We start from the raw sequence: 13,506 nt of genomic DNA on the forward strand, positions 1-13,506 counted from the left end.
TAGATTCTGCTTCAAGAGTTGAATGCCAACAAGGGAAGAAATTGTTATAATATAATAGGAAATTTGCAGTGGGGTGTTCTTTTAGAGAAAACTATAATTAAGCTTGTAGTGGATAGTTATCTCAAATTGGTTATTCTGGTGTTTTTGATAGATGATTTCTTGTCTTTCAGAGTTTTGGGCAGCATGGAAGGGAGTTGATTACCTCAGAACTTGCTTTAAGGATTTTATCTATTCTAAGTGAAGAACAATTTCTACCCAGCATGGATCAATCTTCATTAAACAGTATGCTTGACATGCTTCTCATAAAGGTAAGTAGAAATTCCTGCCATAATTAAGTATGTGATAATCATGAAATCCATTGTGGAACTGAGCTATGATTTACAAGATGCTAATAAAATATACCAAGTATGGATGGTGGTGTTATGTGCAAGTAAGCATTGAACTCTAATTTCACTTCTGGACAAATTGAATGTTGTATTCTATCCTTTGGGACTTTTGAGTACTTGTTGTGACTTGTGAGTGCCAAGTCTGCAATGCTACCTGTAAGTTCTAACCAATATTGCTATGTGAGGATCATTCAACATTTTTTTCCATGTCCTATGTGCTTCTGCATCAGACAACAATAGTTGCTTTCACAGACTGGCATAATAGTGCTTGTTTGATTCTATCTTTCTATGTAATAACTAGTTATGAATTCTCATATCTTTCTCTGCCAGTTGAATCTACTTTATCCTTCTCTTATGTCTCTTTATTTTGTCCTGTGCAGCACTACCTGCACAATCTCTCTTTCAATTCCTTTATTTCATGGTGAGCTTAAATAACTACTATGCCTTACAATATACTTTCCATATGATGCATACTCTGGTTTGTGATAGTGTAACATCTTGGAAGTTTCCTGAATATGTGTGGAGGACAACTTAGTTATTTATTTTGACTTTTTGAGCATTTCAAGTTCAATTAAAATTTTTATTTTATTTTATATTTGTAATTAAAGATGAATTGAAAGTGATTGGCAATTGCTTCCTACTGGAACATAAAGTACTCTACAGCTTGATACTTTCAAGGTGCTTTTCCTGTGTAGGTGTCTCCTTGTCCTGACCTCATTCTAGAAAATCCTGGTAATTTGAACCTGTTTTTCTTCCTATTTCAGTTTTTAACTCAATGATTTTGCCTTTCATTTTAATCAATATTAACTGATCATAACTTTCTTATAAAGGTGAAAGCTTTGTGGCCAGCCATCAGCAATATTGAGTTTGTGATCCAGTTAGTATAATGAATCTTTATTAAAACAAGGATGATTGATAAAACTACAAGGGATGTGGAATGAGGTTCAAAGCCTTTCCTCTAGCCAAGATAACACTACTCTGATACCTATTGTCATTTTATGATTTTATCTTTTTTTTTTTTTTCTGTAGTCTCTGCCTCTGATTCAAGTTCTTATTCATAGGTGTGTGTTTGTGTCTATAATATCTATATATTGTGTTTTCATATTTGTGGCTTAGATCTGAATTAAACTCCCGGATATCCTCTTTTGGTACTATTTGGTTCAATGATATGCAGATTCTGTTTATACTCTTAGTTAACCTTTTTAACAGAACTGCTTTTTTTTCCTAGTTGTTCTAGTGATTTAAGACTTCTATTAGATGTTATATTGGACAGGAGCTACCCTGTTGACCATCAAGGGAACCAGTTAACTCAGTTTCAGCAGCTACCTAAATGAAGCAGAAGTGGCAGCAGCTGAATAACAGAAAGCAACTAATTTGTTTGATACCATTCTCAGGTAATGCAGGTTGCTTTTAGAAAATTGCAGTGCATTATACCCCATTGTAGAAAGATATTTTGAATGGTGTGTCAGCTAGTTATATCTGAGATATTGATTGAGAAAAATTGTAATTACAATTATTTTGCATAGTTTGTATGAAAACTACTAGATTTTTGGTTGGTTGCTGGGGGTAGATTATGGTTGGAGAGAGTGTAAGGTGCTGCCTCGAAGATAAATGCACTGTTTATAACTAGTTATAGTCAAAGAGAATATAGGATGAAAAGGAAAGTACTTGAGAAAACCAGAAGAAAGACTAAAAAGAGGGGGTATAGTAAGATATATAGTAATTTCCTGTTGATGTATACCTCAAAGAAAGTGATTGAGGAAATGAGATATAGAAAGTAGGACCTATTTGCCTTAGCTGTGGTACAGGGTCTTTGTTATGGGTATGCAACTAGTACTTAGAAAATTTGGTCCTAGAGAAAGAGAATTGAAGGAAAGAAATAGAAGAGATAGTGTCTGAAATTAATAATGTTGTGATTTAGTAGAGAACTTAATTGTCATATCCCTGCATTCCTTTGATCGTAATATGATTTAGAGAGAATTTAATTGTTGAAGCAAACAAGAACAAGAATTTCAGCCCATAGTATGCGTTTTGTTAAAAGGCTTAATAGCTCTTTTGGTCCCTCACTTATCACAATTTTGGTCCCTCCAGAAAAAAATTAGCAAAACTAGTCCTTACATTTACACACTTTTGCCGTTTTAGTCCCAAAAAGGATCATTTTTGCAAAACATTAAGCAATGTGGAGGACTAAAAGTGCTAATTTTATTATTGGGGACAAAAAGTGCAAAATCGTGATAAGTGAGGGACCAAAGCCTTGTTAAAACAGTTTGTGGCGACTTTTGTGGCGGTCTTAAACCGCCAGGAATTGTTGTGGCATGAAAAACCAGCGGTCGGGTAGAAACCGCCACAAATACGGTTGTGGCATCCGAGAAGGTGGCGGGCACGTTGACCGCCACGTAAGCGTTTAGTGGCGGTCATAAACCGCCACAAACAGCAAAAAAGACCGCCACTAAAAAATACTTTTTTTGTAGTGTATTTTTTATTTTATAACATTTAGGGTTTCAAATGCAAAGAGAATGGACCTAGTATATAGTGTTTATGATGAAGTTAATTTGTGAACTAAATTCAGCTTAATATCTTTCAAGCAATGACAAGAACTAGGCGATTAGATTATGAATGCGTCTAAGAAAGTACTAAATTCAGCTTAATCACTTTGTTTCATTTTTATTGTTTTCTCATTCCAATTTGCTACCTTTTTTTTTATTAGAAAATGGGGCTAAAGCCCAAACAGAAGAGAACCTAGGATCTCAGGTACAACGTGTTACAGAAATCAAACATAAAAGGCACAAGACAAAAGGGAGGGGAGGCCTCAAATAGTCTGTAGTCCATTGGCATGTTAATGCCATTCTTTGCAAAGCTGTCCACTGTTGAGTTAGCTTCTCTGAAAATATGTTTCCAATTTGCTACCTGATGTGATGTCTAGACATGATGGAATAAAATGTAAGAGAACATTATTTGGGATTTAGCCTTCCCAAGTAGCAAAAAAAAAAAGAGAACATTATTACTCCATGTACTTTTTATTATTCAATGCCTTTGTGAATTTTTTAATCATCAAATTTTGCCTTTTACATATCGTTTTTATTTCTTTTTAATTTTTTGGTCAATTTATTTTATTTCTTCTTCAAATCCACTAGCCCGATTGTCTCGTAATCCAGTTCATCAATTTGGGTCAGATTAACCAAAATGGGCCCTTACCCGTTTCTCTCTTGACCCGGTCCAATTCATAACTCACGTGACCCCCGTCACCACGCACGTGCACGTGCACACGAACCAGGGTTTAACGAAATAGAAAGAAGAAGAAGAAGATAGCAGTTGAGGTTTTGCAAACTGCAAATCCTAATCATGGCTGAACCAGAAAACAACCTTCAAACCTCACCAATGGCTGAAACAGAGACCAAAAAGAATAACAAGCACGACAAAAAAAGACCCCGAGATATTGCTAACGATGATCATGTAGAACAAGAAGAAGAAGAGAGTGATAATCACAGTGATATGGATGCAGAATCCTCGAAGAAGAAGAAGAATAAGGTGGAAGCGGAAGAGATAAATGAGAAGAACAACACCGGGTCTGGAATTATGACCACTGAGTCTTTTGCTTCTCTCGAACTCTCTCAACCTACTTGTAAAGCCATCATGGACATGGGATTTCAATGCATGACTCAGGTAATGCTAAAAAAACAAGTTATATTATAAAGAACTTTTGTTCATCCATTCGTTGATTGATTCAAGAGGCAACACATGCAGAGTGGCTTTTACATGCAACATATTATGTTTAGAATTTAACTTATATATGAGTATGTATGACCAATGCAGATTCAAGCTAGAGCAATTCCACCACTTCTTACTGGTAAAGATGTTCTTGGTGCTGCAAGGACTGGTTCTGGAAAAACTCTTGCCTTTTTAGTTCCTGCTGTGGAGCTGCTGCACAATGTTAAATTCACACCGCGTGATGGGGCTGGTGTTGTTGTAATATGCCCAACTAGAGAGCTTGCAATGCAGGTATGTAGTTATTATCATGTCTTGTAGTTTTTTGATTCTTGCTGGTTTTGTTATCTAATTGGCCATTTGTTTTAGACACATGCTGTGGCGAAGGAGCTTCTTAAGTATCATTCACAAACTATTGGATTGGTCATGGGAGGTTCAGCTAGAAGAGCTGAAGCTGAGAGCATTGCTAAAGGGGTAAACCTTTTGATAGCAACTCCTGGTCGGCTTCTAGATCAACTTCAAAATACAAAGAGGTTCATATATAATAACTTGAAGGTGAATATGGATTTTGTTCATACAACTCTTTCTCTTTTTTGCTTCATTGCGAGTATTTATTGATAATGTCTTTTGGTTATCATAATGGTTTCTGAGTTTTTATATGCTTATGAGTAATCTGAGCATTTCTTGTATAATATTAACTTTTAGTGTTTGATGCTCACTATGGTCAGTTTGGCTACGAAATAACCTTTTGATATTAGTTCGAATTAACATCATGTGTATATCTTATATCATTATTTAATTATCCCTATATTTGCTAATTGCTCTTGTTGTCTGCTTGGTTTGAGTGAAACAAGAAAACCAAAAGGGAAAGAAAGCCAGCAGATTTTGAGTGCATGAATCACTACTTACATGTGGAACATCATAAATAAATTCTGTTGTTTAGAGTGTTTTTTTTCCTTTCTGTTTTTTCCATTTTGGAGTGAAGGCTCTTGAACTTAGGGTCTTTTCAGATATCTGGGGTATCATAGATGCATGCATGCATATGTAAGTGTAGATTCAAGCTGTTCTCTTACTCTGAATTCCTGTTCGATTTGGCAGTGCCTCATCATTGATGAAGCTGACAGGATATTGGAAGCAAACTTTGAGGATGAAATGAGGCAGATTATTAAGATCCTCCCAAAGGTATCTATAATTTGTTTCTTTTTTCTCTCCCCTCCCTTCCAGTCATGCATGAGCCTAATAGTGTCTTGAAATTGCTTTTTGTCCAGTCCATTTGCCATATGTGGTTGGATCACTGAACTGGAAAATACTGGAAAAAAAGGACTTCAGTGATCTTAAATTTGAAACTATTATCTATTTCCTAGCTAGAGGTGAAGTACAATCATGAATTCTGCCCAAGTGTCTATTGACTTTGAATGTCAGCAGCTGATTGCAGTTAGCTTATATATACCTAGTGATACTGGCATTTTTCTGCCTTAGGTCCTTAAAAAATAAATTGTAATTTTTATTAGTCATATGTGGGTTGATTGCCAACTCCTCTTTTACAGGATGTAAATATATTTGGTCATGTAGGTTATATTCGAATGTTAGGGGGTTTTAGGCTGATGTGGTTGCTATATTTCCTATTGAAGTGTGCTTTTATGCACTTATGCTTATTTAACATATAAGATATATGTAGTATGTCTTTTTAACTATCGATGGGCTTGGCTAATTGATCTGCTTCTCGTTCAACAGAACAGGCAAACCGCTTTATTTTCGGCTACACAAACAAAGAAGGTAAGCTCTTCATTTTCCGTCCTTCATCAACTTCTTTCCTGATTTTTTTTTAACTTCTTTTCAATTTTTTTATATTTTTTTCTTATAAATACCTTTTGTCCACTAGAGAAGCATTACTTGAAACTTGAAAGTGAGAGTCTGATTCTCCTTTCAAGTTTTAATTTCTTCTTATATATCTATGACTATTGTTCTAGGCTTTTATATTTGATGATGAACTGTTTACTTGAAAGTAAGAATAGGGGACATGAAGGGATATTGCTTGCTTATAGTTTTTGGTTTTGAATAATATTTTTCCTTATAATGTAGGTTGAAGATCTTGCCCGCTTGTAATTTCAAACAACTCCTATCTATATTGATGTAGATGATGGGAGAACCAAGGTGATGTCTGTTGACATTATCATATTTATATGAACCCTATTCATCAGCATTATCATCATATTCAATCTTGAGAGGATTGTCATCAATGCAGGTCACAAATGAAGGATTGCAGCAGGGCTATGTTCGTGTTCCCTGTGACAAGCGATTTACTGTTCTCTATTCTTTTTTGAAGAGGAATCAATCCAAAAAAGTGATGGTCTTTTTATCATCATGCAACTCAGTGAAATTCCATGCGGACCTTCTTAATCTCATTCATATTAATTGCTCAAGTATCCATGGAAAACAAAAGCAGCAGACCCGGACTACTACCTTCTTTGACTTCTGCAAAGCAGAAACGGGGATCTTGCTCTGTACTGATGTTGCCGCTCGTGGACTTGACATACCTGCCGTGGTATATTTATTTTTCGTATCAACTTAATATACTTCCATAAGGGTATTTGAATGAGACTTTTAATCTTTATCCCAACTATTCAACATGCAATCAGTCAATCTAACAAATACGTAAACAAATTTTGAATGAGCCACTGTATATGACTACTTGTACAGCAATCTATTCTGTTAATTGAAAACCATTAAATATAGAAGATTTTATCTTGATCCTCCTTATTTATGTCACAGGACTGTATTGTGCAATATGACCCACCGGATGAACCAAAGGTACATTCGATCTGTTGTTCTATTGGTCAATCAATATCCTTTTTCTATTTATTTCTTAGCAGTCTTATACTTCTATGTACAGTATAAGATAAGATATGTATGTTTTATATTGCTACCAGGAATATATCCACAGGGTTGGCAGAACAGCTCGTGGGGAAGGTGGAAAAGGAAATGCCTTGCTTTTCCTGATTGAGGAAGAATTGAATTTTCTTCACTACCTGAAGGTTTGTTCCACTCATTTACCTGGGGGGGGGATAGTAAGCTAGCTGATACGTACTGAATTATAATTTATTTAGCATTTCTTGCTTATGCATTTACTTTACCTAGTCAAGTAGAGCTCCCTACTTGAATACTGGTGGAAACCTTTTGAGTATCATGCCTGGAATACACTTGAAGCAGGATGTCTAACCCCAATCTTGTAAGAACTTATTCTTGGGTTATCTCAAATCATTAATATTATATTTATGCTTATCAGGCAGCTAAGGTTCCGGTGAAAGAATATGTATATGATAAAAAGAAGGTGGCGAATATACAGTCTCACATGGTACAGTCCTTTTTTCTCATAGTTTTAATTAAAATTTTATTTAATATCATAACCAACAGCAGCTTATCTCACAAAGGACTTTCTGGATTGTGCAGGAGAAATTGGTAGCCAAAAATTTTTATTTGAACAAGATGGCCAAAGAAGCTTATAGATCATACATATTAGCATACGATTCACATTCCATGAAGGATATATTCAACGTTCACAAGCTTGATTTGCAGGCAGGGGCGGATTTACCCCCTGGCTCAGGGGGGGAAATTAAATTTTTTTCTTTGGCCCAGCTATGCTTTTGGACTTAAAAAAAAAGAGAGAAAGGGAAAAATTTTAAGGTTAGGACAAAATTGAGGGACTAAAATAAAAAAAATAAAAGAGAGTGAAGGAGCTATGAGACAGTGAGAGAGTGAACTCAGTGAAGGAGTGAGACTTGAGGGACAGAGAGAGTGAAGGAGTTGTGAGACTGTGAGAAAGTGAGAACTGAGACTTGAGATACAGAGTGAGTGAGGACGTGAGGCAGATGATTTGTGGGGGAGAGAGCGCGAGGAAGAAGGGTCATGATGAGATGATTTGTGGTGTGGGTGATTATTTAGAAAGCTAGAAAACTGTAAGAGGCGGTGCTGTGGAGAAGAAACAGCCTCAAGAAGAAGGCAAGAAGAAACACACGACGCTAGAAGAGAGTGGAGGAAGGATGAGATAGAAAATTTAGGGTTTTGAAATTTTTTAGAGAAAAAAAATTAAAGCTTTTGCCTTTTTTACGGCCCAGTAGGCGTACTCTATGGGCTGGATGCTAACAAACATATGATATTTTTTCTTTTGAAAGTAACAAACAATTGATATTATACTTATACATATTTTTAAGCATATACCCACCATATATGGTAAAATATTGAAAAAACATATGTATGCACAGTAAAAAAAATGCATTGGGTGAGTGTGTGCTCTTAAAAATATGATATTAGAAATATTATCTAAATTTTATATGATACATATATACTTTTTTTATTTTTCCTCTTTTTAATGGGTGAGTTTTCATATCAGATTTTTTTTAGTGGGTTTAGACCTATATGAGTTGGTCTAATTTCCTTCTTGAGGAAACAACTATATCTATGATCTAGTGAACAACTAGCAAATTAGAAAAGTAATCTTGATCAGCTATAGCTGGGTTCAATCAATAAATTAGAATTTTAGGTTGAGAGAGGTGGAAAATTTTATGAGAATGAATGTTTAAATTCTTTGTGTGGGGTAAGAATATTATAAGTAAAATGATAGAAGGGAATTTTGCACAAACCATTCTCTTTATGTTTATGGCTCCTTAATATTTTGGCTCAAGCCATTGTTTGTATGAGAAGAAGATGCTAATGAAATAGAAGAGCGCCCCTTGCTAGAACGTGATGATGGATTGATGGCTATATGCCTTCTCTGTTAGTCTTTTTCTAACTTGCCCCATTCTTATCACATTTTTAAGTTTTGATCAGATTTAATATATTTCATATTGATAAAAGGTGATATTGGCTTCAATTATTCCCAAGTATGTAATTTTTCAATGTGATAAGACTCTCTCTAACATCCCTCTGCTACATTATCTTTATGGCTGTACTTATATGTTGGAGTTGTGTGATTAATTGAGAATGTGACATATTTGTCATTGTAATAGGCTATTCATGCCGTAACATCGCAATGCCCGCAACCGCAACCGTAATTTAAAACCCTAGGTCAGAGTCAGATGTGCGCAGTTAGACTTAGGCTTAAACTTGCCCAGGCTCCACAAAAATCCTGGTTCCGCCACTGTAATTGCAGGTACAGCTTTCAGAGCATGTCATGTTTTATAACTATTTTAACTAGTTTTCTAGAACCACCTGAATATATATGCCAACGAAAACAAAACATTATTTAAATTGATCTTATGCTCTTGTGCCCTGATATCATATCTGGGACTTAAAATCATCTCCTATGGGAATTCCTAATTCTTATATTTTCTTTTCATTTTGAATCTTTGATCATAAGCTTTATGATAGGGGCAAATGAATAAACATGGAAGATGGAACAAAGATAATCAAACTGGCAACATATTGATTAAAGAAGGAATTTTATGTTTGATTTGAATAGTAAAGCATGTATACAATATGATAAAACCATTTTCCGTACTTGTGCAGGCCGTGGCTGCTTCATTCTGTTTTTCAAACCCACCGAAGGTGAGTCTGAACATAAACGGCAGTAAGAAAAGGAAGAAAATGCGTCAAGTTGATGGAAGTAAACATGGATTCAGCCACAACAATCCTTATGGAAGCAGGGGAAATGTAGATGATAAGCGGCAATTTGTGAGGCATTAGCAGTGGACATGCCAGTTATACAAATACACAATGGGTGTTATTTCATAACATCTCTCCTGCATCCACAAAAAGTTTTGGTAGTACCCCCAATTTTTAGTCAGATTTTGTAACTTTAGGTTATTATTTGGTTCTTGTAAGTTCAATCATAAACCTTCATAAGTAGCTTTTGAAGCATTGATATGCAGTGTTTCTTTTGAAAAGCAATGATGTTGAGATATTAGATATGTTTTGTTATGATAAGAATAAGATTAGATTTGAGATATGTTTGAAATAGGATTAGTTTTCTAGATAAGACTCATTTAATAGTTGTTTGACAGAAAATTCGCTGAATTGAAACCAGCAAGATGCAGAACAGCTTAAATAACCTTTCCCTCTTCTCACTAAGAATTGTAAAGTTGAGGTAAATTTGATTATCATCATGATCTGTAAAATAATATTTGAAGGGGGAAAGTTTTAACTGGACTAATTTTTTCTTCTGTAGTCATAAATTTGGGGAGTGCATTTTGAAATTTATTGATCCAATAAATTTTTGTTTCCATATAAAATATTTCGATAGAATTGTACTGAAAAAAAAAAAAACCACTGTTATATAATGAATTATCATCATAGTTAATTACCTCCAATAAGGAGTTGTGAAATAAAGGCAAATATGACCATGATGATGAGGTGCAAAATAATACTGGGAGGAGGAAAAGTCAGGTAGACCTGATTTTTCTCCTTCTTCTCTAGTTATAAATTTGAAGTTTATAGCATGTTCTAAACTCTAATTAGCTGCAGAAAATCAACAAAAAATTGAAATTTTAGTTTGTTCTAATTAAGCTAAGATAATTTTAAATATATTTTGATTGGATTATATTAAAATCTATACATATTTAATCAATGATATCCTCATATTGGTTTCTTTCATGAAATCAGGATCAATAGGGTAGCTAGTTCATGATAAAATCCATCCATTATCAGAAAGAAACATAGGACACTCAAACTAATACTAGGGTCATAATAAACTGGTACTAAAAACTCCAAAAACCTAGGACAATCAAACTAATACTAGGGTCATAATAAAAGTCAATACAAACTCAGGAAGGAAAAAGTATCATCATCATGATACTCCAATCCAATCCGTCCAACCCTGTCACCAAAGCAACAAAGAAACTGACACTAATAACTCTTAAAAATTAAGAAACCAAAAACCTAGCTAGGACACTCATAAACCTAAGACTCTGATCACAAAAGAATCAACCAAGCTTCAAGCATATACCAGGCCAAAGAGTGACACAACAAAAAATGTCCATGTTGTGAAACTCGGAGGACTCATTTCAGCAACTCCACTTTTAGCCCTTGGTGTTTGGGCAGTGTCATCTGCAGATTGGGGTGATGGTGCTGCTGGCTCCTCCACATTCAAAACCTTGATTATCAGCTTCTGCCCTCTGGTGCAGTGACCACTAACCCCACTAATGAAGAAGAAGGTGCCTGGCCGGTCAAATTTGAAGACAGTGTCACCATTGTTGGAGAAAAACAGTGGACGAGAGGATTTGCACCTTTCATACTCTTCTTCACTCACCACCAAAACAGAGTCTTTCTCATACTTGAAACCTACATGTAAAAGGTATAAACAATCCCAAAAGTTAAAAAATGTACATTTCTAATATGTTTGGATTAACCTTTTTTTCCAAGAATTAATTCACCATGATTTTGACTTTACAATCAGTTTTAGAATGGATTTCCAGACATGTACTAATAGCATGTTTGGATTGCTTCTCTTTCACGGGAAAAGACTCTGGGAACCCAAAAACTGGTCCATGATGTTTAGTGCATGTTTGGTACCGCAATGAATCTAAAATCACGAAGAGCCACAAAAGCTAATGAAAGTTGCTTCTAGTGATTTTGGTTCACCGTGTATCCAAACAAGCACTGCTTCTCTCCATAATTGAATCTTGGTTCAGAATTAATCAATAGAAGATTTTTAAAACATGCACAGAATTTTGGAATGTGTTAAAATGAAATGGTTATACACATATATACATAAGTATCATTTGAGTTGTTAAAAAGTGGTACTTACGAACAGTATCATTAACTTTGAATCTGTTCTGTGATGCCCATTGGTTGTAGATGTCTTCATTGTCCTTTGATTTGGGGACAACCCAACCATCATGTCCACCAACTTCAAACTCAGAGCAATTGATGAGGGAAACATGGAAGCAACAGAGAAGAATGAAGCATAGGAAAATGGGGTGTGAGGCTTTGAAGAAACGAGCCATTTTTGGATTTGTGGAAGGGAGCTCTAAAGGGTGATTGCTGCTAAGGAGTGAAAGTGTGTGTTTTGAGAAGATAGGGTTGTTCACGTTGGACTTAAAAAGGGACTTGAAGTTGAAGATGGGAGTTTGTTAACGAGGAAGAGGGAGAGCATTCAGGAGCACGTTTTGCAGTCGTGGTCTATTTCTGTTGAGTGAAAATAGCTGATGAAGTTGAAGATGTCACTTGAAACTACCACGTGTCCCTAAAAGCTGGTTCATTTGATGTGGCTTATAGCTTTTCTTTTGAAAGTGGCTTAATAGCTTATAGTTACACCCTTTGATTGAATATATACACAACTTTGAACAAATGGAAGAGGCTTGTAAAAATTTGACCCATAATGTGATTAGAAATGAAGAGAGATAGAGAGAGAGAGATAGGGTGGACAAGGAGATGGAAAATATTAAGGTGTACAAAAATAATAGCTCCAAGTAAAGAGGTACTTACGTGGGAAAAGAAATATGTTGAAGCATACACACATCACAAAGTAAAAATCTTTGTACAATTGATTCAAATGTCAAAATCAATTATGGCAAGAAGCTTATGTGAGTAGCTCTTAGGTGGCAAAAGGAATTCTGCAAACAAATAAGCTGATCCTAACAAGCTATTAAGTTAATGTTAAATCATCATGTATTTGTACGTCAAAGTTACAAGCTTAAGTGCACAGTAAAGCATAAAGATTAGTTGGTAACTTGGTATACTTGTATTTTGTTCTTTACTTAACCAGTTAACCTTAATTTTTGGGACTTTAGGAGTGCCAGACTTTTTTTTTTTGACGGAAAGGAGAGCCAGACTTAGTAATTAGCAATTGCATGAACATATTTTAGGCCATCAGAATGCATGGATTGAAAATCATAAATTAGTTTACTGATATTAGACTTAGTAATGTAAGATTCTTTAGAAATGAATCCAAAAATCCAATTGTTGATGCCTTGATGGCAACACTCTTGAATCAAATATAAAAAGTGCAGAAAACCTTCCACAATTGACAGAGACCTCACCCACCAAATCATTTCCTGCAAGGACTAGTTTCCTCAACCTGACCAAATTACCAGTACTCGATGCTAGTTCACCATTTTCTAGCTCCGCCAGAGTTTCAAGCTTCCTAAAGCTGCCAATTGTGGATGGAATGGTCACAACAAGACCACGATTTGATCTAAGTGTCAAAGACTCCAAACTATGTGAGAGCTTGAAGTGGAGAGCTTAACAGGATTTTGGCTTAGGAGAAAGGAAACAACTAGAAAATTAGAAGATACCTAAAAGTCCTAGTGACATCGATCGTTGTGTTGCTAGGCAAAGAAGTTAGCAATATATTATGTGATTCTCGTAATTAATCACACCAAATTCAATAGACTCACTCTTTATTAATGGAGGCAATGAGATTTTACGTAATTAAAGTGAGTTAAAAATAGAGTATAAAAAGGGTTAAGTATGTTTTGTT

The 13,506-nt window shown here is 35.2% G+C and overlaps 1 protein-coding gene and 1 pseudogene across 1 annotated transcript; one reads left to right on the forward strand and one right to left on the reverse strand.

The window, feature by feature from the left end:
• The first annotated feature begins 3,728 nt into the window (after positions 1–3,728).
• LOC130713128 (DEAD-box ATP-dependent RNA helicase 27-like) lies at positions 3,729–9,773 on the forward strand (annotated as a pseudogene).
• Positions 9,774–11,019: 1,246 nt separating this feature from the next.
• Positions 11,020–12,031, reverse strand: LOC130714387 (early nodulin-like protein 6). The gene is made up of 2 exons (XM_057564289.1): positions 11,833–12,031; positions 11,020–11,366 (listed from the first exon to the last, which is right to left on the reverse strand). Exons 1-2 carry the CDS (start codon positions 12,029–12,031, stop codon positions 11,020–11,022), a joined length of 546 nt encoding a protein of 181 aa, XP_057420272.1.
• Between the last annotated feature and the right edge of the window lie 1,475 nt (positions 12,032–13,506).

The sequence above is a fragment of the Lotus japonicus genome, chromosome 4, assembly GCF_012489685.1.
Source record: "Lotus japonicus ecotype B-129 chromosome 4, LjGifu_v1.2".
Taxonomy (NCBI): domain Eukaryota; kingdom Viridiplantae; phylum Streptophyta; class Magnoliopsida; order Fabales; family Fabaceae; genus Lotus; species Lotus japonicus.